Source organism: Equus quagga, chromosome 14 (genome assembly GCF_021613505.1).
Source record: "Equus quagga isolate Etosha38 chromosome 14, UCLA_HA_Equagga_1.0, whole genome shotgun sequence".
Classification (NCBI taxonomy): domain Eukaryota; kingdom Metazoa; phylum Chordata; class Mammalia; order Perissodactyla; family Equidae; genus Equus; species Equus quagga.
In genome coordinates this window covers 85988966-86012834 of record NC_060280.1, presented here as the reverse complement: position 1 = coordinate 86012834, position 23869 = coordinate 85988966, and the positions used below count along the sequence as shown (strand labels likewise).

At 43.3% G+C, this 23869-nt stretch overlaps 1 protein-coding gene across 3 annotated transcripts in view; it reads right to left on the bottom strand.

Annotated features, from left to right (window-relative positions):
• Positions 1-19373, bottom strand: part of LOC124252021 (zinc finger protein 14-like) — a 41692-nt gene extending 22319 nt beyond the window's left edge. The window contains exons 1-2 of one of the 3 annotated variants that reach the window (XM_046685098.1): positions 19254-19373; positions 19046-19149 (exon numbers count right to left, since the gene is read on the bottom strand). In XM_046685098.1, the coding sequence (XP_046541054.1) occupies positions 19046-19048 (3 nt within the window). In that variant the 5' untranslated portion in view covers positions 19049-19149; positions 19254-19373. The other 2 variants (XM_046685097.1, XM_046685099.1) reach the window with 2 other exon arrangements.
• Positions 19374-23869: the final 4496 nt, after the last annotated feature.

Here is a 23869-nt window from a genome sequence, read left to right as displayed (position 1 = left end):
GTCTGTTGAAATGATCTCCCATTTTCCTTTTTATTCCATTGACATTCTTTATTACATAAATGGATTTTGGGATGTTACCTCAACCTTTCATCCCTGGAATAAATCCCACTTTGTCATAGTGTATAATTCTTTTATATACTGCTGGATTGTGTTTGCCGGTATTTGTTTTACTGGACTCACAAAATGAGTGCCAAGTTTTCTCTCCGTTCTAAATTTTTAAATGAATGTGTGAATAATTGCTATTAAGGAATCTTTGAATGTTTCAGAGAATTCTGTGTTGAAGCTATCTGGGCCTAACTTTACTTTGTGGGTGGTTGTTTACTAATTCAATCCCTTCCCTTCTTATATTCAGATTTTCCACTGATTCTTGATTTATGTTCAGTAGTTTGTGTTTTTTAAGGAATTTGTCCATTTCACCTCAGTTATCAAATTTGTTGCCATACAGTTGTTCACTGAATTCTCTTATTAGGATTCCCTCTTTCTTTCTGATTCTATGAATTTGAATATTCTCCCTTTTGCTGTAGATCAGTCTAGCTAAAGATTTGTCAGTTTTGTTAATCTCTCCATTGAACCCACTTTTGGTTTCACTGATCTTTACTGTGGCTTCTCTAGTCCTCATTTCATTAATTTCTGCTCTAAATTTATTATTTCCTTTTCTCCTTGCTTTGGGTTTCAGATCTCATCATTTCAAATCTGTTAAAGTAAAAGGATAGGTTCTTGATTTGAGATGTCTCTATTTTGTTAGTATAGGTATTCATGGCTATAAATTTCTTTGTACTGTTGTAGCTGCAGGCCATAAAATTTCACCCTTCAATTATGATATAATCTTCCTCATTATCTGTAGTAATGTTTTTTGTTTTAAAGTCTACTTTGCTAGTTAATTGTATCATCTCTCCAGCTTTCCTGTGGGGAATATTTCCAGATGTATATTTTCCCATGCTTTTACTTTCAATCTGTTTGTGTCTCTGAATCTACAGTGTGCTCCCTGTATATAGCATATATTTGGGTCATGGTTTCTTTTTTTAATCTTAGGGAACAATCTATTCCTCCTGTTTGGATATTGTAATCCATTCACATTCAGCATTACTGACATAGTTGCAATTACACCTGCCATTTTACTTTTTTTATACAATTCTCATGATCTTTTTACTTTCTCCGCTCCTTCTTTTTGGGCTTCCACTACATTAACTGACTATCTTCTAATGTAGCATTTTAATTTTTAAATGACTACTACACTACATTTTTGAAGTTATTGTTTGTAGGGATCGCTCTACTATTTAACATATACTCCTAATTTATAAGGAGTTGTTTCAGATTCATACTAAGTTAATTCTAGTGATAAATGGAATCTTTACTCATATATAGCTCTATTCTCTCTTGCCCATTTTGTGGCGTTATTGTCATGCAGATTAAATCTATTAATGATTTAACCAATAATATATTGTTACAGTTATTTCTTTACTATCTGTAGTCACTTCCTTAGCCCCACACAGCTTTGCTCCCACCCATGACCTTTATGCTTTTAATAATAAATTACACATATATTACATTTCTAGACAGAATAAGCAAAACAGAACATTAAATATAGTATTTTATAGAATTTCTTTGATATCATCTAAGAGAAGAAAGGAGAAAATAGGTATTTATTCTGCCTTTCATATTTACATAATTACTTACACTGGTGTTTTTGTTTCTTTATGTTGATATCAATTACCATCCTGGGTCATCTTGCTTTCAACCTGAAGAACTCCTTCAGTAATCTCCTAAGACAGTTGGCTATTAATGTACTTTCTCAGTTTTTGTTAATCTGGGGAAGTTATTATTTCATCTTTATATTTTACAAGGTAGTTTTAGCAAATACAGAATTTTTGCTTGACAGGTTTTTTTGTGCACTTTGAATATGTTATCCTTCTGCCTTCTAACCTCCCTTGTGTCTGCGGAGACATCACATACATATTACTTTTACTGGGGTTTCCTGTGCAAGTTGGGGAATTTTTTTCAATTGCTGTTTTTTCCCCAGTGTATAGTTCCTACTTTCCTGTATCTTTGCATATCTCATATTTTCATGCAAATCAGATGGTTAGGTAATATACCGTAGCAACTCTGGCTACTGATCCTCTTCCTATTGAGATTACTTATTGTTATTAGCTTATTTATTTGTTCAGTGACTGGGTGGATTATTTTAAGTCTGTGTCCTCCATGGAGTGAAAACTCTGATGTAGCTCCTAGAATCGGGTATAGTTTTGTGTATGTCTACTGTCATGAGACAGTGGTAATGGTGGGATTCTACTCCTCTTTCATGGACACACCCTATGGTTAAACAAGATTAATTGGTGGCTGATTGCTCTACTGTTTTCACCAATGTCATGGGGCATAACTTGCTCTACCAAATACTCCAGTGAAATTCCTGCTCCTGTGTAGAAATGGTTTCTGAAGTCACTGTTGGATATTTGTTCTGATCCTTGGAAGCCTCCTCCCAGCAGTCTAATTTCCTGGTTCTTTCCAGAAAGCCAGTCAGGCTACAGTGTTAGCTATATGTTCATTAAATACACAAATCTACTACTTTCCTTTCACTTCATTCTCCACTTTCTTGAGAGTGTCCTTAGAGTTGAACTTTTCATGTTTTTTTGCTGGCCAAGTTAATCCCTTTGGGAAGGAATTAAAAGCTGTGTTTTACGGCTGCCTTCTCCCTTGTGTTCAGGCAAAATTCTCTGTGCCCAGACTCTGGAGCTGTGGTGGGAACACCAGGAAGCCTCTCTCTGGGTGACAATCCCATTCTAGGGGCTGAGTGATCAGTGCAGTGGAGAGACAGCAGCCAGAGTCCTCTTGATTGTCTCATGTTACAGCCACCTCATGAGCTGGGGAAAGAGTGGTCAGTGCCCAGCATTCTCAGCACAGCAGGAGCACAGCAGAGCCTTTGTACCATGAGGAGGGGCTGGTGCAAGAAGGGTGTCCCCACTTTTCACATGAACCGACAATTGGCCAAAATTCAGCAATAGGTAGCTGAGGGCAGGAGAGGTAATGCTGAAGTCCTGCTCATCAGTAAAAAGCCCCCCTTCTGGAAGCTTAGGGAGAAGGAAACTTGCCTTCTGCTTCTCGGTTAAGCGCTCTGGAGAGGAGTGATCACTTGCTGAGCTGGGATCAGAGAGGAGGTGGACACAATTCAAATGCCACCAGTCTCCCCTTTCTCACAGAATTTCCACCGATTTTCGTGAATAGATGTTCCTCATTTGCTGTTTGCCTTTAGGACAATTTCCAGAAGCTTCAAATGGTTGTTTTAAAAGAATTCCCACCAGTTTCACTGGGGAGTGGGTCAGCGGAGCTCCTCATATTGTTTTATACCCCCTAGCGCATTGAATACAATGCCCACGTCAGCAAACCCTCTCCAGACTGATAGACAATGGCACTACAGGCTGTAATATCATTTCTCATTTTATAGAGAAACAGAATTGACAAAATTAACTTTGAATGGTTTTAAAAATGTATTGCCTGCTTCAAAAAATTATTGTTTAGAGTATTAACAAACACAAGTGTGGCTTCCCATTAAAAATACCTTAGTCATTTGATTAGAAACTATTGTTAAAAAGAAAACCACAGGCCCAAAATGGAGTCACTTTTGCTAGTCCCACATCACCAAACTGGGGCTCAATACCTAACCTAACTGCAGCTTCAAACTTCCCCAGGAAAGTAGTCTTACATGGTCATTCTGTGATTTTCTGATCAGCACCAATGACGTAATCTGCCACAGGGGCTCCCTCCATCCCCCAAAGGAAGATGAGGTGGTCCACATAATAAGACATTTTTGTTCCCAAGGGTGATAACCTTGTCTGAAATAATCCTTTTTGCCTGTTTATGACTTCCCCTCCTGCCTTTAAAATCCTTTCCCTGTCTGTAGCCCTTTAGAACTCCTCTCTACTTGCTAGATGGGATGCTGCCCGATTCTTGAGCAGCTCAATAAAGCCAATTAGATCTTTAAAGTTTACTCAGTTGAATTTTTGTTATTTAACAGGTTTGATGGCAGTAACAGGATTCAAAGCAAACTTTGGAAAGCATTTGGGACAACGATGAACACAGGAGTGGGACCCATAAACCTCTTTTGAGTTCTCTTTCTCACCACTTCCAAAGGCTGTGGATAAATTCTTTCTGGGTTCTGAGGTCCACATTCTCACTTAAAGCCCCCAATCTAATTGGCTTTCCAGTCAGTTCCCCATTTTTCTGGATACACCAGTGCCACATTGGGAACTGCTGGTAGCTCAGACCACAATTCCCCATTTGATTGGAAGCCCCAGCTCTTGATTCTGTCCCCAGATACCATGCTGGGTACTGCCTGTGGCAGCTGCAGTTTCCCATCTACTATTTGGCATCAGTCTGCAGTCCCTATTTGTTGAGGTCTGCTGGTTCAATTCCCCACTCCCAGGTTCCACCTTGGGAATTGATGCTGTGCATAGGGCCTTTCCATGGTCAGTCTGCAGTAACATCTTTTGGTTATTGCTGGTATGTTAAGGTGCACATGTTTATTTTTCTTGTTTTATGTAAATAAAGGCTATTGCTAAAAAGGATCTGAGAGATCAAAAAGTTGCAAAAATTGGTAGGTAGAGGTGGGGCAATTAAAACCTGTTAGACTGCTCACCACCTAAATAAAAGGCTCCCATGTTAGGATAAGTTGGTCATGGATTGGGTCAGAATGACTCTAGGTCACCCAACAACCTCAAGAAAATTTCCATGCAATGAGGTCCACTGTGAAATCACACAATCTCCAACCCAGCGGACCATCCCATTGAGTATAAGTTTGTCTCTGAGAAGCCTGAAAGTTTAGCTAAAAGAAACAGAGTCCTTAAAAATCTAAAGAGCTAAGTGTGCCACCTTCAGGCACACATGCTTATTTTATATCTAAGAACTATGGTGCCAGAAGCTATAAACCTGTACAAAAATGGCAAAATCGTACTAAGATTTTTTTTTGTATCCTGAGAGCTTGGCTTGGTAACTATCAAGTTGTGACCCCCAAAACAAGGTTGGGTAGAAGCGTGAGCTGCCCCCCATTTGCAGCTAGATCAGGCTGGACAGAAATGTGAATGATGCTGCATTTGCAGCTACGAGTCCTGCCAAACTGCTATCCGTCTCAGGGAAATATCAATAGCTATTATGAGGAATGTCCCATTCAGTAAGATCATCTAAGAAAGGCACTTAAAAACACATATGCAACATTCCATAAATAGCTTCACTAAAACTTTCACTGCAAAAAGCTAATGAAAAATTAAAGATATAAGATATACCGAAAATAAGACTACATGACCATAAGCAAAAGTTCACCAAGTTAATGGCCTTACAGACTCCCCATATCTACCTTCAAAGGTGGGCCACCATATATGCTCCTCTCAAAGTTAACTGGAATCTGAGGGATTTTTTGGTAAACTACTACATTGTTTCTTTAAAGAGTCAAGAGAAACTACAATTAAAATTACTGAAAAACCTTGCCAAATTCTGCTAAATACCAGAGCTGCATGCTCTATTTTAAACACCTCTTGGAGCCTGCAGATGGGATCCTGGGAGAACTGGCAAAAACCTGCTTCTCCTAGATCACTGTCTGTAGCCAAGTTGAGAGGGAAATAAAATTCCACGTTGTCCCTTCCTTTCCAAATCCAAACTAATTGGTTACTGACCCTTTCTTTCCCGAGGACGGCTACTGCCTTCTGGCTTCTGTCCTTAGAACCTGGTTTGGCGTTCTGCCTGCCTCATTCATGCAAGTTGTCACTTACTTCTTTTGGCTATCTTTAAGAGGGACTCTAGAACTTGTGAAGACAGTATCTTTTGCACCCTCCTTGGGGATGACTCTTCAGTCCAAGAGGTTGTTCGATATTGCCAGAAGGATTCACTGCTTGTCCTGGCCTGTCCTGGCTGAAACCTGACAAGATGTTCCAAGGAGTTAACAACTTTATAACCAGAAATTTGGCCAAATTGCATTTGTACTCAGAGTCTGATGGAATTTTTTTCTTTTCCTTTTTCTCTAAGCTAAATTTACCCAGAGAGAAAGGAAAACATTCCAACACAGGTGGATGGGTGTGTCAGTCCTCTAGCATCTAGGCAACAACCCAATTCTTTTTTTTTTTTTAATTTTTTCCTTTTTCTCCCCAAAGCCCCCCAGTACATAGTTGTATATTCTTCGTTGTGGGTCCTTCTAGTTGTGGCATGTGGGACACTGCCTCAGCATGGTTTGATGAGCAGTGCCATGTCCGCGCCCAGGATTCGAACCAAGGAAACACTGGACCGCCTGCAGCGGAGCACGCAAACTTAACCACTCAGCCACGGGGCCAGCCCCCAACAACTCAATTCTTTGAGGAATTGAGAGCAACTGTCCTGGTCTCACAAATCCTTACAGAACTAGAAATACAGCTCTAGAGGAAGTTAAAAGTCCTTTACCAATCCCAAAACCTGCCCTATTCATCTCAAAAGGCTTATAAATTTTTGCTCTTAGGAAATCAAAGTCCTTCTTGGACAGATTTGCATCCCTTCCCTGTGCCTCTGAGATGTAAATGTTAAAGTATGACCTTCAGGGAGGTCATTCTTATCAGGAGAAAAACGAAATAGGGAAAGGTTGCTTGAAACTTGGGCAAATGAAAAAACCTTTTTTAGTGTCTCTCCACAGATATCAGTCAAACGCTTTAGCCATCTGAGTAGGTAAACTTAACTTATTCCATCTACCAGAAAAACAAATTAGATTCAACTTTCTAAAAACTAGTGGGTTTTAAATTATCATACCTGTCTCATGGCTAAAATTTTTAAATGAAAACTATAAAGTCTCTATTTGCATTCTTCTGAATGTGTTATAGATATGTAGGTATTTTTCCACCTGTGGATGGTATTACAAAAATTAATTTGTAAATAGTTCTATTTATTTGGCTTAAATAAACAAGCACTTAGTATTCAAAAAATTCTCAAAAATATAACAGAAACTAACACAAATGCTTTTCAGGTTGACATGATCTTGGAAAATATTCAGTATTAAAGCTAGTTGAAGTGTGTTGATTTAATTAAAATAGACGTGTTTAGAGTTATGAACATTCAATGTAATGCAGGCACACAATTCTTTATTCTACCTCGGTTTATTACTCATGAGTCCATGTTATCTGTTACAAAATTTTTCAGCAAGAAAAATTAGTTTGGAATGATGGCTGACTTTTTCTACTGTCTAATGAAGTTTTTGTGGGTAATCTAAACTTAGTTGTTAAGAACAAGGAAAATAATAGGTGTAAGTAAGATAAAAAGTTCTAAGTGTACTTCTTAAATAGTCTCCCCAAATCTTTTTGGTAACCTGTAACCTTAAAGTTCTGCTGAGTTAAGTTACATGATGAGTTACGTTAAACTGACTATCCAGATCATTTCCAAATAAAAGAAAATACTGAAACATTAATTACTGAACACGCGTTTATCCACTTTGGCTTTCTTCTACAGAGGAATTAAAGATCTTTGTATCTATTAGTAAATATGTCTTGTGTCATGCTGAAAAATGTACCAAGAGGAAACACATGTTTCTAGAAACTATAAAAAATATTTGTGGGGCTGGCCCCGTGGCCGAGTGGTTAAGTTTGCGCGTTCTGCTGCAGGCGGCCCAGTGTTTCGTTGGTTCGAATCCTGGGCGCAGACATGGCACTGCTCATCAAACCACGCTGAGGCAGCGTCCCACATGCCACAACGAGAAGGACCCACAATGAAGAATATACAACTATGTACCAGGGGGCTTTGGGGAGAAAAAGGAAAAAATAAAATCTTTAAAAAAAAAAAACATTAAAAAAAAAATATTTGTAAGTCTGCCAATCCACACAATGCTAATGTAAAGACAGTTCAAACTTGTTTCCTTCTTGGTTTTCAATAGAAATTAAAAATTTCTGAGTTAAAATTCCTACTACATGTACTTAAAACTACTAAAGATAATAAGGAAATGGAATTTTATTTGTGCTCAGAAGTGCCTAAGATTGGAATAAATTTAATTAGGCAAATGAGTTTTAACATCAAAAGTTGCTGCTGCAAAATTAGTATCTGGTTTTCTCTCTATTTAAAGGACAAAGTTTTCTTGAATGATTGGTGTGCTCTTGCTAATCAGAGATTATAAAAAGTTTGTTTCTTTCCCTTTTTTAAGTAATCTGCCTAGAGAAAAAAAAAAACAAAGATCTTGTGTTTTGCCAAAATAATCACCTATGCCCCATGTTGTCTTCATCAGGTCTTTGATTACTTGAACTCAGTACTCTCCATATTAAAAGAGCTAAATTTTCCTCACAACTATGTAAACTTAGAAATCTTTATTGTCACTTTGGTCAAACAGATAATTAAGTGTTGATTCATAATGCTCTGTGATCTTATTTAGGCAAGTATCTCAAACTTTGATATTTTGACAAAATTCTCCAAAATCCAATTCTAAATGAAGTCTTTCCAACTTTGAAATAACTGTGAGTTTTCCTAGAAATCCCCTGGAATAGATTTGTTCTCCCTCTTTATAAAAAGGGACATGTTAAACTAATTAGGCTTATTTGATAATGTGTAATTAGATGGGAAGCATTGGCAAATAAGAAGTAACACTAAGCCTCTTTATATTGTGTCTGCATAGGTAAATGTTCTAAGTGTTCCAGAAATTGTCTGAGAGTTCTGGAAATCTGATATGTCCTGCTATTATGTTATCAGTCAAAATTCCAGTTATTATCTTAAAATGTATGTTACAAAAATAACCAATTTTGCTTGTTAATTCCATTATAATAAACACTCATCGGATCTTTAAAAATGGGCATTTTTAAGTCTTTGTCATTTGCAGAGAGTTATTGTTTTACTCTGATGCTTTTACAAAAGTGTCCCAGCAAAAATGCTTCATCTTCAAGGAGATACAAGGAAAGGACTTTCTGACAAGTCTAACTTTCTAGTAACATTAAGATTGTAAAAATGAATTGCTAAGAATAAAGACTGCTCTTAAATCTCCTTGGAAGAAACTGTACCAAGATGTCATCACTACCCAGAAGACAACAAAGCTTGGGGGGCTCGAACCTTGGACGTGGCCCTCCCAGCTCAAGCAGGTTCCAGCTGTCTTCTGGTCCTGTGCATATATATCCTGGTGACCTCCGAAACAAACTGAAAAGGAAGAAAAGCAGCTGACATGGAAAAGAAAAGAAAAGACTGCTTCCTTCCAAGATGTCTGATCAAGGATTCTGACTGGCTAAATTCTTACCCTCATTTTCTTTCTTTCCTTTAGCCTGGCATTGGCCTGGAGAGATAACACCATCAGTTCTATGTTCCAGGCCATTGCTAAGAGGTGTAACCTCTGGAATCGAGACCATTTTATTTCAAGGTAGGAGAAAAATGACTTCTGGTTTTAATGGGCAAATGCAACACTCCCTCAGAGTTGATGACTCAGAGACACACAGATGTTTCTTCCACAGACACACAGAGCCCAGGCCCTCTACACTCCTTCCCAGTTTTCTTTACTCTTTAGGGCCAGTCACCATCAGGCGCTTGGTATAATTTTACATATATATCTTCTGTCTTATCTCCTAAAAATGCCAGCTTTAATGTGAACAGGATAATTGCTCTGCTTTGTTCACCAAAGCACCCTACCACAAGACCTGTCACACCAATACTTCTTGCATATCGGGGCTCACAGAGAGACAGACAGATGGACAGACACACACACACACACACACACTCATATGGAAGCTTTAAACAAACCTCATCACAGGCCCAGATCTTCACAAACTGTGTTGTTCTCACTCCCATCCCTCCTGGTAGAGGGGTGTCTCCTGGCTCCCAAACCAATCCCCAAAGAGGGGGTCTCAGCCCCTCCAGATGGGGAAGGGATTTCACCCTTCCTGACACCACACAGTACAAACAGGACATCTCTACAAAAAACACAAAATGGGAGACTGGATGGCAGTCAGGGTCCAAAATGGCTGCAGTCATGATGTTCCAGCCCCTCTCACTGCTATAAAAGCATCCAGAAACTCCCTCATCATGAACTGTCCCTTTGTCACTTTGCTTTTCTATTGTGAGCTCAGTGAGGGGACCAAAGGTGAGCCTCTCTTCGCTCAGCCCCCATGTCCCCTGCTGCAGGCTCCTTGGGAAACATCAGCTCTGCTGTGGACTCACATTCCCACAGACCTCACTCCGTCCTCCCACGGTGGCGCCACCATCTTCACTGAACACTTTCTCCTGAGAATCAGCATCTAATTTGAGATTTTAATTTATAGATGTGAGTAAGTGACAACATGGACAGGCCAATGTCATTTAAAGATTATTATTACTTACATTTACCAAGACAAGGGGGCACGCCATGCCAGGCAGGGTCCCAGGGGCTGCATCAGGTTTGCTCAGGAGGCAGAATCAGGAGGGGGACACAAACCTAGGCCACAGCCTTCATTTGGGTCCCACAGGAAATGTGAGTCAGGGCAGAGTGAGCAGCTCAGGACTGGCTGCTTTGAACAATCCCAGCAGCCTCTGGGGCCTAGGGACAGTCCTGTCATCTGGTTCCTGGCCCTGCGTGGGTTTAGGGCAGGGAATACTGTCTGGTGTGTGAGAGGCAGACAGGAGGTCTGTAGGGACAGGGCACTGGATCAGGCAGCATGCACATGAGAGGCCTGCTCCAGTCAAGCTGTCCACCGCCAACGTGGAATGAGATGCCCCTAGAGGGGCAGGGTCTCCCTATGTCTGAGAGGCCCCCAAGATATCAAAACATCTTAAGTGACAGAAAATAAAACACATGATTAATACAATCAGAAAGAAGACGAGGATTTGTCTGCTCACGTCAGTTCAATTCAACATGGCGACGGAGGTGCTACCAGGGCAGTCAGGCACCAAATGACATAACAGTATTCCAGGTTTTAAGGACATACACACACAGCCCCCCACACAGACAGACAAAATCCATAGGCTTTCTCACTGGACACACATGTGCACACACCCACACACTGACACTTGAAGTCACAGACCCTCAGAGATAATGGCCCAGAGACACACAGCCCAGGCCCTGAAGAGGGAGAGTCAGGGCCCACGATGGCTGCAGTGATCACCGAGTCCCAGCCCCTCACACTGCTATGATCACTTCCAGAAACACGCCCCTCACCACGTGCTCCTTCCTCATTTTGCTTTCCCAGTGGAAGCTCAGTGCGGACAACAAAGGTCTGTGTCCTCACCCAGCCACCGTGTCCTCCACAGGGGTCTCCACAATCTGGGATCACCCCGTGAGGTTTCACCTGCATGCACACCTCGAGCAGGTCCACTCAAGACTGTCCTCAGTGAGGTCCTCATCACTTCCCTGCTCTGGAATGTTCACTGATTGCAGGTGGAGGCCTCAGGACCTCAGACACCAGGACTCCAGCCACAGAGCCATCACCTTGGGAACCTAGGAAAACACTGGAAGTTATTGCAAGAGCACATTGGGACATAGCTTGGTTCACTTCTGCCTCTTCCCTTCAAGAAACAGCGGGCCTGGCCTACAACAAAAGTCGGGGTGTCACCTGTGCCTGCGCACTTCACAAAAGGTGGGAATCCTTGCAGTTTCTCACCACTTCCCTTGCCGTGGTGCCTACTGCATTCTGGGAGCCATGATTAGGGAGGGGGCCCTGGGACTGTGGAGGATCTGGCTGAGATCACCATTCCCCACAGGCCTTGCGGTTGGAACTCTGCAGGGTGAGTCCTGATCCAGAGAAAGTAAGCACTGGCCTTGGTGGGTGGGCTCCAAACTCACTCTGGAGGAGGGTTCTGAGGTGGGGGAACTGGGCGTGGTCAGCACATGAGCCACTGACACCATCGGGTGGAATGTGCCAGAGATCTCAGGGAGAGTGATTTAGGTACAGCCGGGCACCTGAGGGACTCACAGAGCTCAGACAAGGGAGGGCATCTCTTTGAGACTATTGTGGAACTGTGCTTGTTAGTGCAGAGATGATGTTCCTGTGACAGTGGGGAGTATTGTGTTCCAGGGGCCTGTGCCTCATGACATGGGTTCTGGGTTCTGCCACTGCCACACCTCACAGTCACCTAGGGTTGCAAATGTGAAAACAAATACAGGAAATCTCATTTTAAATGCAGTCAGGGAGCCCTGAAGGGCGAGCTCTCATGAACTACTACTCACCAAACCTTGCAGAGCCCAAACAGGAAGGAGTGTCCCTCCCATTCCACAACAGGAAGAAATTTACTTCACAGACCCCAGTAGGAGGAAGGAAGAATTTCTCCTTGCCCAGCAACAGCCCAACCAATGAGAATCCATCACACTCAGCCACTGTCACCATCCTGATCTCTCCTCCTCCTTCCATGGACTTCTGTTGTGAACAGCCCCTCCCAGCTTCCTCCTGTCCTCTATAAGAGCAAGCCCCTTTGTCTGTTCAAACATTTTGCTCATTGGCTCATCAAATGTAACAAATGTACAACAGCAATATAAAATATACAATAAACCACAAACTGTGGAGGCAGAAGGTTTATGTAGGAGATCTCTGTGCTTTCTGAGCAAGTTTTCTGTAAACCTATTAACTGCTCTTAAAAGAACATACAGTCTAATAGGAATAAAATAAACACAGAGACATTAATATTTACCACTGATGACTGACTCATGACAGAAACAGACCACCTCTCATTCAATTAATTTGAACTTATTTCAATAAGCCATGATGGTGCTCTATGAGGCTAGCACCCTGAGACATGGAAGAGAGGAGAAACTTCCACTGAACGCCTTGTTAAGAGCCCAGTATATTCCCAGAAGTGAAATGAGTGCCTTCGTTACTATCAGTAGTGTCGGCAACTCCCAAGTGGATAAAGAGTGTCCTGGTGAGAGTTTGTGTGTGACCTTCATATGTGTAGAGACAAGTGTTACTTTGACTTATATTGAAGGTAACTGTGAAGCAAGAGACCCCTGGAGTTCTTTTTCCACAAAAGGGCAACTCTAAGGGAATCATCCATAGTCTAAAATGTCTGCAGCTGGAGCCAGTTGTCCAGTGCTAAGATAACTGCTTAATGTACAGTCAGTTGTGATGACCCTTGGGTCTGGTCCTTCATCACAGATGTCCCAATAAAGACATGAAAGTCAACAACTCTGCCTAGGCACCATCATGTACAAATGTGGTGCTGTTGTCCCTAAATTTTGTGAGCTTGCATTGCTTTTCACTCAAGGAGTCCTCAGGAGCTCCCCAGGGAGCCAGGGGGTGTCGGAAAGGAGTGACCTCCTTCTAAACCATGACGCCTGGCAAGAGACTGAGGTCAGGGAAGACCACCCCCTCAGGCAGGTAGGATATCCCAGAGGGCCCAGGTTTGGCTCCATCATGTCTCCTGGGGAATCTCAGTAGTCATGCTGAGCTCCTGGAGTGCTATTTCCAGGTCCCAAGTCAAAATGGACTGCTGGATAGAAGGTCCCATGCTCAGGGCCATCTACTGTCAGGGTAGCATTCTAAGTAGAGGTCATTGCAGCTCTAATGGCACCTGGTATGGGGCCTAGGGCAGGTTCTTGCACCAGAAGCCTACGGACAACTTAAGGCCATTATGGGTACCCCAGGAGGAGTGATAAAAGGTCACTGAGGCCTCTATAGTGAAGGAGTCTCTGAGGGCACTAACAGGGGTTATGGTTATATGACAATTTGAAGAAAGTCTCCAGACGTTTGCAGTTGGAGTGCCCATTCAAGGCGGCAAATTTGCAAGTAAATTAGCAGCACAAATAAGCTCAAGTAAGATTTGTATACAAGAAACATGTTATGGGGCCAACCCCATGGCCAAGTGGACTCCGCTTCAGCGGCCCAGGGTTTCAACAGTTCAGATCCTGGGTGTGTACATGGCACTGCTCATCAAGCCATGCTGAGGTGGTGTCCCACATGCCACAACTAGAAGGACCCACAACTATGTACTGGGGCGGGGGGGGGGGGGGGGGGGGTGGGGGCGCCTTTGGGGAAAAAAAGGAAAAATAAAGTCTTTTAAAAAAAAGAAAGAAAGAAATATGTTACCTCTGGAACAACAAAAGAACCTAATAAATATTGTGGGTGCTGAGAGGAAGAAAAGCTATTTCTTCATGGTCTCAGAGAAGGAGCGGATCTCAGATTATCAAATAACTTTCAGAAATTTAACAAAATTGTCAGGGCCTCATATTATATGAGTAGTAAAGTCAACTCCACTTTTTGTGAGCTCCTTTTTTCAATATTTCTATATCCTAAATGTCCTCAGAGGAGATGTCATTAATTAACATCCTACCTGTGTTCTTGGAGAAACCAGGATGAGTTCAGACCCCACCTGCAGTGACTGTGGGAGGGCACAGCTGTGGAAGATCCATGAGAATAACCCAGTAAAGGGGCATCATGTCCCTTCAGAGGGGAAGGCCAAGTGCAGCTGAGAGGCTGTGGACACAGGACTGCACAGAACAGACTTAGCCAAACCTGTGAGAGCAGGATACTTATCAATTGCTGATTGGCTGTGGTCAGTAATTTCCATAATGTGGGGAGGTGCTATAGAGGTCTGTGTGGTGCAAACACAGCCTCAAGTTGAGGTAAACCACTCTGAGGTGTCAGTCCTTCTTTCCAGGTTTAATAACAGGACAAATCAGGCTGTTAAAAGAAGCACTGGGAATAATCAACCCCTCACTAACTAGGTTTTCTATACACACTGTAATCCTTCAAGGCCCTGGGTAATTTATGATGGGCCATATTAACTCCTTTCTTTGTGGAATAAGGTCCCTGGTGTCCCAATTTGTCAAGCCAGTTTGTAAGTGTCAAAGACTTGACTTAATTTTAACTCTTGCTCATTGGATCAGAGATTCCCAGGTCACTATGGGATATTTTAGGACAACGGGTGTTTATAACCATGGAGAATCTAGGCAAGACTGCAGTTCTGAGGGCTAAAGATGAAACATTTGTCCTATTTTTCCTCTATATTATATTCCTCAACACCCCTAAGATCATCAGGGGCAGCTTCCTTAAATTTAGTGGGATCCCAGGTATAACTGTAATTTGACACCTGGTATTGATTAACTGCTGGAAGTTTCCTGAATTAGTGCATTACACCAGAGAGCAAAATTAATTCAGACCCTGTGTTGTAGAGGCCCAAAAGTAAAGCCGTGTACCTTTGTGATTTGTTAGGTAAACTGTTTCAGTTTATTCTGGAAGTCCAAGTGGGTCAAATTAAGGACCTTTGTCTCAGTATTTTATCTATTGTGTCCTTCCTCTTGATCTTTCCTGTTTTGTTTTCATCATGGGATACACTTCAGGGGAGGGAGTACTTCTCTTCCCTGGTATTTACAAATTTTTTCCCACCCGAGAGCCTCAAAACAGTGCCACCAGGGCTGGGAGCCTCCCCCATGACAACTGGCTGCTTTATAGGGTTAAACCCTGGGCTTAAGTCAGGTTTGAACTAATCCCTTGTGCCAGAGGGGTGCCATGGGTGTTGTCCCCTCTAACCCTGAAGGTCAGGGTCTTTGTAGCAGTAGAGGCAGGAACAGCAGCAGAGGTACTGAAGGGGCCTGGGGAGCCCTCTGGTGTTAGGAGCGTGGACTCACCCTGCCACCCACTGCCTGCCTTTCCCCATCTCTTCTCTTGACTGCTCTTTCAGGAGTGACCATCTGATGGACCCACCTCTTGCACAGGGTATAGTCCCTGTCCACCATCCCCTTCCCTGGGTTATGTGAGGCCAACCCAGCTTCTGTCACAGCTTCACTCTAACACACAGATAAAGCCTGACAAAGACATTGAACCAGGACTCATTTAAGGAGGCCCCAATCCCGCAGTCCTGCTCTGAAATGCCTATACATTCTTGAAACTGCCAACCCTGTTCATCTGTACATAGAACTGAGACTAGGTAGGGTCAACAATGCAACACGGGGCAGCACAGCTCACAGCACAAGCTCCCCAGCAAGCAGCAGCCCACAGTGCATGCCGCCACCAGGCAGCAGAGAGGGGGAGCAAGTCAGAGCAAGAGAAGACAGACCCACGGGTGAGGTCATGTCTGGACATGCTGCTTAGGGCGCCAACTGTTATGGTCCCTGCAGAGGGGTGGTTCCATGATGAGACTGATGCCAGGGACACACACAGGGTAGGAAAAGGCTTAGGACTCACATAATAGAGGTCTGAGGGGAGGGCAGGGCCGGCCTCTCAGGCAGCTCTGACAGGGCTCAGAAAGCAAGGAATGGAGCCTGGCCTGGGGCTTCACTGGGCCTGGGGGTGGGGCCGGGGCAAGAGCTCTGCACACAGGCAGGGGCTGGGGTGGTGGGAATCTCCTGCCTGCTCTAGAGGAGAGAGCAGCACCCAGGCTTCCTCCTCAGCTTGTCCAGGTCGGGGCACAAGGGGAGGAGGGCGGGGTGGGGCTTAAGCTGTGAGCAGTCACCCAAAAATGTGGAGTCTGACTGCTCATTATGAGGACAAAGTGGGTAAGAAAAATATGCAGTCTCATTGATTTATATAAAGAAACATGAACAGGAGGCTCAGAAATGATCAAGACTGTGTATTTGGGGGTGACTTGAGCACTAGCGCAGGAGGGGACCAGGGTATGTTGGCCAGAAGTCTTCTTCAGTTAGTTCAATCAAACAAGGAATTTTATATTTTTTAATTTTAACTCTGGTATGTAGGAAACCATTCTAAGATTTAATTCCTTTAAACACTACAAGTTACAAAAGTGTAAACCATACAAAATAAAATTTTCAAATCTCCTCTTTCTGACTAAAAGGACATGCAGCATCCTAGTTTGTCCTTCCGCTATATCTCAATCTGAGAGTATTTTCAGTAACAAGTGGCATATTATAATGCAATCAGGGTTTGTGTTTAACCCCTTAAATGCATTGGATTTCCAAAGGTTTACATAAGCTTTCAGTCTCCCTGACATCAATTAAAATAGAAATTCAATTGCTTTAGACTTTTAAATTTCTATGTTCTGTAGAGAGATGCACAGCGAAAAACCTATCTAAAAATGAAAAAGATTTCTTGCTTTCTTCACATTGTCTCTCTCAATCAACTTAAGGACCCAAGCACTACGGGAAACTAGAGCCAAAGGGCTGCACTAGTCCATTGATAAAGGAATCCAAAGGAAAGAAACACAAACACTGGAATCAGCTCAGATGAGCAGCCTGCTTCCCACTGGACAGAAGGAAAGCCACAGTCAGAAGGTCCCGTGTTCCTGACTCTCCTGGTGGAGACAGAGCCCTGGAGGGGGTCAGTCCCTGGAGAAGGAGGGGAGGGCACCTGAGCAGCCACAAGAAGGAGCTCTGGGAGCCCCACACACCCTCCTCTCCCCAGGGAACAGTGCACATGCTCCCTCTCTCAGGCTCCATTCTCACCGTGAGGAAACTCAGCTGGATCCAGTTTAAGGTTCTGACCCAAATGGACCCAAGATTAACGGGCCCTAATCCAGGACACAGAGCTCCTGACTCTCATAGACTTTCTCAGTGTAAACAAATTACTCTCTGAGTGCACCTACACTGTGGATGCAAAACTGGAATTATGTCTAGAAACAGGCCCAAGGGAACCACAGCTACAACCTCAGAAAGGGCGTCACTCCCCACCCCATGAGCACGTGCACCCCCAGCTTTCCAGGGCTCTGCAGCTCCTCTCAGGATCAAGGCTCCTTCCATGGGGGTGTGAACAGTAGGACACCTGCAGGGGAGGCTCCCCAGGAAGCACAAGTGGGCCTTCAAGTCCTTTCCTTTGCAGTTTCAAGAGGGGCCTTAGATTCACTGGCCTCAGGCCTCTGCCCACACTGGAGTTATTTGGAGCACCACTGATATTTTAAATGACACAAACCCAGTGTTTGAACAATCCAGCTAAAACACTCAAACCAGTCTTTATGTGGAAATGAGGAAAGAAAATTGTATGGCACATTGCTGGCTCAACAAGAAACTTCATAAAAATGTATTGCATTCTGGAAAAAATGATGTTAATATACCCCTACCTCCATGACAAGAAAACTATTTATAAACTGTTAATCAGACTTGAACACTTAAACTCTGCAAATCTAAACACTGGAAATCTATTTGAACTCACACACACACACACACACACACAAAAAACAGACCTCAGAATATTACTACCCGCAATGGAAGGGAAAAAAGGAAAGAAGAATTAAGTACATGCAATGTAAAACCGGAATATTTTATTTTTTCTCAAATTCACCTCTTTCTTCTTCCTTTGGGAATATTTTGTGTTTTAAGTTCTATTGATTAAATAAGGTTTTATTCATTGAAAAACTGACAGTAAAATAAAATGAATACATCTTTTAAAGGTGACTGACTCAGGGACAGCGCTGTCTGGACACATCATGCAAAAATTTCTCAAGAGGAGCCTCCACCCAAAGGACTTCCAATAGCATGTCTGCGCCCAGGAAAGATCCTGACGGAGAGGCACAGGGATTTCACACAACATAGTTCCAGGTGGTTATAGGCTGCTTTTCAGTCAGGTAAAATATCCACGCACACAAAACAAATCTTTTAAAAACAGCCATCACTGGCCGTGAGAAAATGATAAACAATTAAAATATTGGATCTGTTTCAAAGCCACCAAGGAGAACAAAGACTTGATAATAATGCTGTTAATCAAAGGCAGGAATTTGGAATTTGGGAATTGGGTGAGAGATTGGACATTTAAGCAACTGTTGGCAGTCCTAGAAAGACGGAGACTGGGCAGACACGGTTGTGGATTTGAAACCCTTCTCCCCAGACATTTGGAAAACTCAGGAGAAAACGGAGGCCTCCTGGGGAGACAGAAAGGACTGGGGACCCCACAAACTGGGGGCCCCTCCGCGCACGGACCCCGGAGACCGAGGCCCGACTGTCCTGCGGGCCCTCCCGCGGGCCCCGCACCGTCTGGGACACGCGGGGCTGCGGGCGCACAGCGGCCCAGAGACGCTCCGGCCCAAGTCGCCGCGCGCAGGGACCACAGGACGCCCGGGCCCGGCTGCCGGCCCCTCCCCCACGCTGCGGCCGGAGGGGCCCGAGGGCCGAGCGGCGCCACTGCGGACTCGGGGCTGCAGAGCCCGGAGGGGACCGCAGGAGGCCGGGCCCGCCCCGCCGCTTCCCACCAGCCCCTCCTCCCGCGTCCTACCCCTGGGGCCGCACACTCACCATTTCTAGGGCTCCTGGGTCCCCTGAGTCCTTCCTACGACCCCCACGGCCAGGGCAAGTCACAGCGGGACAGAGGCTGAGGCAGGGCCACCAGGGACCATTCCCTGCAGGGACAATGGATTCCAAGCATGGAAGGAGCGGGAAGAGACGTCCACTTTGGGCCAGACACGCCTCCCCCAAATCCTGACTCCGGGCCCCAAACTCTCACCATTTCTAGGTTTCCTGGGTCCCCGGAGTCCTTCCTACGACTCTCAACGTCGGTACAGGTCGCAACTCGGCAAGACAGGCGACAGAGTCACGTGGAGCCTTTAATGGCGGGGAGACGCGGTCCCCAGCGCAGCCGCAGCAGCAGCAACTTCCGGGGGGTCGGGGAGCTTCGCCCCACCCACCTGCCCCGGCGCCGTCTCTGATTGGACAGTTCGAAACACTCGCGACTTTGTGTCTGAGTGACAGCCCCTGAGTTTAAGTGTCTGAGCCGAAAGCCAGTCAGAACTCGTCCTCTGCGGGGATGTTTGTGTTGAAACCTAGTGGTAGGAGGTGACTTGTTGAACTGTGATCCCTCTTTACAGATGCACGCAATTGAAAGCCACCTCACCATCTGCAATAATTAGTTTCACTCTGTATTGATCTTTGTTGATAACTGGATCATGACATAGTTTGGCCAAATAGGTACACAGGCACAGATATTGTGACCAGGGAACTAGGCAAAGAAAGGGGTACCGAGGATCTGATAAAAACTAACGTTATCTGTTGCCTGTTTGCAGATGGAAAGTTACAGGAAGAGCCTAACCACAGAAGGTTCCCACAAGCAAGCTGGCTGAAGCCATTTCTAGCCGCCTCAAACTGCTCTTCAGTGAACAGAAGAGAAGTGTCCCCATTATAATCTCATTAACATTTTAAATTCTTCTCCTCTGGGAGGGACCAAGCAGCCATTTCTAGATCATGCGATGTATGTAATAGCATGTGTGCATCTACCCACGAGCCTTAAAGGAACATGACTGTTAGGCAATAAACTCTGGTCTCCTGCCTTTTCCTCAACTGAATATTCATGAACTGTACTGTGATCTCACAATGAAAGGACCCTTCAAACCCTTGTTTGGGGAGACGCTACTTTGGCAGAGATCCCCAGTGTTCTCCATTGCTTGTGCGAGTACTAAAACTTTCTTCACCTACTCCTGCCTTGGTCGTGTTTTCAGCTCTGCACTCACCAAGACATGACCCCTTGTGTTCAGTTACGACACCAGGGATATATTAGATGGGCATCCTATCAACACTTCAGTCAGATTCAGAATAAGGGCATTGGCAGCCAAATCAAGTCGTCATTTCAGAAGAAAACTGACTTCTGGGTATTCAGAGTGGTTAACTTTAGAAAATCTTTCTGCCATTAAAATATTTTTAGTACATGGAAAATATAAGAAGGGAGTCTTTCTCACTGGTGGTCAAGCCACTCTTTGTGGTCATGATCCGTCCCTTACTTATGGTTACACTATTTAATCCACCTATAATGAGATTTATCAGAAAACCGAGTTTCGTCTAAATAATCATCTCACTGATTGGTGAGTCTATGATGCTAAAGAGGAACATTCACTCTGACAATGTAGGAATCACTTGCCTCTTTCAACCATACATGTCAAGGAACGGTTGAGTCACCTGCGTTGCGAAATGTTGTAGATTCCACTGAGAGAAATTCTGCTTTCAAAGTGCTTATAAAGATGATGATGACAATGACGGTGAGAATACTAACAGGAAGGCTGACACTCACAATAAAGGCACTTTAGGGAGGCTTACTGAGTGTGGGGCACTGCACTCAGCACCTTAGGTGGACTGGCTCATTCCTTTTCATCCGCACAGAGTTCTAACAGGGAACCACCAGCATGATCCTATTTGATAAGAGAGGAAATTGAGACTTAGGGGAGCTGAGTGACGTGTCTGACTTTACACAGGCGGTCAGGAGGGTGCTCGATTCATCACCAGTCTACCTGACTCAGACCAAGCTTTGCCACTGAGTACACTTTATCTCTCATTATGAAATTAGTAATGATAGTTCATTAACTAGGACAGATCCTCTGTGGCAATCAGATACAACTTTGTTCTTCCACACTAGCCCTACTAAAATCTCCACTATGGAATAGATTGTTCTTGCTCTTGGTTGAAACCTGGAGATGGTGCCACAGTATTTATACTCACTTTTTGGTGCTAACATCCCATGGTCACTGTCAGGCATAGTGACTGCTAGGCCAGCCTAGTAGGCATAGAAGATGTTTGGGAACAGAGCACAAAGAGGAACTGCTGTGTGAGAGGCATCCCATTGAAAGGAGGAACCAATTCAAACAATAACCAAAGATGCTTCTTTTCCCTCCTAGTATTTATCATTGCTTTTGTGGGGGACTGGAACTGACCACCCCAAGATATGTCTCTTTGGCCTGAGGATTATTTTGGGCTGGTTACTTTTAAAAACTGCAGACAGGAAAAAAACTCTGAAAAGTAGAATTTACTTACCCTTTGTTAAGAGACATTTACATTTGTAAGGGAAATATCCATCTGTAAAGGTGTCTCCCTCTCTGTACCAGGAAGAAGGGCGGATGACCTTATCTCTAGAAACTCTTAATTAGTGTGGAAGGCAAGGACTTAAATCTGCAAAATAATCTTACTCTTGTTTACTGTACTTGTCTGATAACCTCCTGTAACTGACTCCCCCCACCCCCACCCCAACATCCTCCTTTGTCTTTAGCTGAAGATGATATTTAAACTGGTGACTTCAGCCATTTTGGCAAGTTGCTCAGTTTGCCTGAGCCTCCCCATGTATACATGTTATACAGCTTTGTTTGATTTTCTCCTATTATTCTGTCTCATGTGAATTTAATTCATTGTTCAGCCAGAAGGACCCAGAGCGGGTAGAGGAACCGTCTTTCTCCCCTTCACTTTCATCTATAACTTCATGTCAGAAAACACAATGATCAATATGACAAATAAGATGGAAGAAGCAAATATTGTTATTGGAGATGGTAGCATTATTTATTTGACAAGCAAAAGAAAAAATAGCTGGAAAATTACTACAAGGATGAAAGAGTCAATTTTTTGAACATTGTGTAAATATATACGTTATACATACACATATTATTGAATTTAAATCACATGTCCTGCAAAATATAGATGAAATCTGGAGGTTTAGGGCAAATGCTATATTTAGATCTATATGCAAACAAGTCTGTTTCCTTTTTTTTATTTTTTTAATTTTTCTTTTTAAAGATTGGCACCTGAGCTAACAACTGTTGCCAATCTTTTTTTTCTTTCTGCTTTTTCTCCCCAAATCCCCCCAGTACATAGTTGTATATTTTAGTTGTGGGTCCTTCTAGTTGTGCTGTGTGGGATGCCACCTCAGCATGGCCTGATGAGTGGTGCCATGTCCGCACCCAGGATCTGAACCAGGGAAACCCTGGGCTGCCGAAGCAGAGTGTGCAAACTTAACCACTCAGCAATAGGGCTGGCCCCTGAGTGTTTCTTGATGAGGTGACAGAGGCATCAACTCCATGGATATATAATCGACTTTGGCTTATGGAAGACTCCTGAAGTCAAAGATACAGCTTTCTCCACACACAGCCACATCCTTGGAGATATTTCCACTCAAATTTGCATCAGGATCTTTGTTTCTGCCTTCATACAGTAATTCTAAAGTAAATCTCTGAAAATGAGTCCAAAGGCTATTCAGGATATTATCGCAAGTAAATAATGATGAAGAACAAGTTTCAGCAGATGAACCGGTTGCAAAAATTAGTGAGAAGTGAGAATTTAATGGTCTGTTGCTATCATAAGAACTGACCAGTTGAAACTGCAGAGGTAAGTTCTATCATGGGGTGATTTTCCCTCTCAGGGAACATTTGGCAATATCTGGAGGCATTTCTGGCTGTCATGACTGTGGGAGGTGGGGAGCACTGCTACAGACATCTAGGCATCCTGTGATGCACGGAATCATCCCCTTGACAAAGAGTATATTATCTTGTCGAAAATGTCAGTAGTAACATTGTTGAGAAACCGGACTAGTCAGATGAACCCTTGATGGTCTATAAACAGACACCAGGATGTAACAAAATAGACGATGAATTGTAGTAATCTGTAACTCTCCTGCCTACTACATCAAAATAAATTCCCTACAGAGTAAAGTGTTAAACAATTAAAAAGATAAAATGAAAACACTGAAAGTAAACATCAGAAAGTATTTCTGGGGGCTGGCCCCACGGCTGAGTGGTTAAGTTCATGCACTCTGTTTTGGTGGACCAGGGTTCACTGGTTCGGATCCTGGGCATGGACAGGACATCACTCATTAGGCCACGCTGAGGTGGCATCCCACATAGCACAACCGGAAGGACCCACAACTAGGATATGCAACTATGTACTGGGGGACTTTGAGGAGAAGAAAAAAAAACGAAAGTACTTCTGCATACTTAGGCAGTGGAAGTTATGATATCCCAGGGAAAATGTGAAGAAAACTTTAATAGATTCGATAAACGAAAATATGTAAATATATCATGATAATAATAAAAAACATAGAAACATCATCAGGGAAAATGTTTTCAATAATAATATAGAGGAAAAGATAATATCATTAACAGCTTAAATAGCTCTTAGGAATCAAAAACAAATATGAATGTACCAATAAAGATTTTCAAAGGCCATGAACAAATCTTACAAAAATTATAAATTATAAATGCCTAACAAAGTTATAAATAGACTAGTTCATTAGGTTCAGGATATATAATAAAACTAGATGTACTTATTAATGTGCAAAATATATATGTTTGTTTCCTAACAGTGAGGCATATCCTG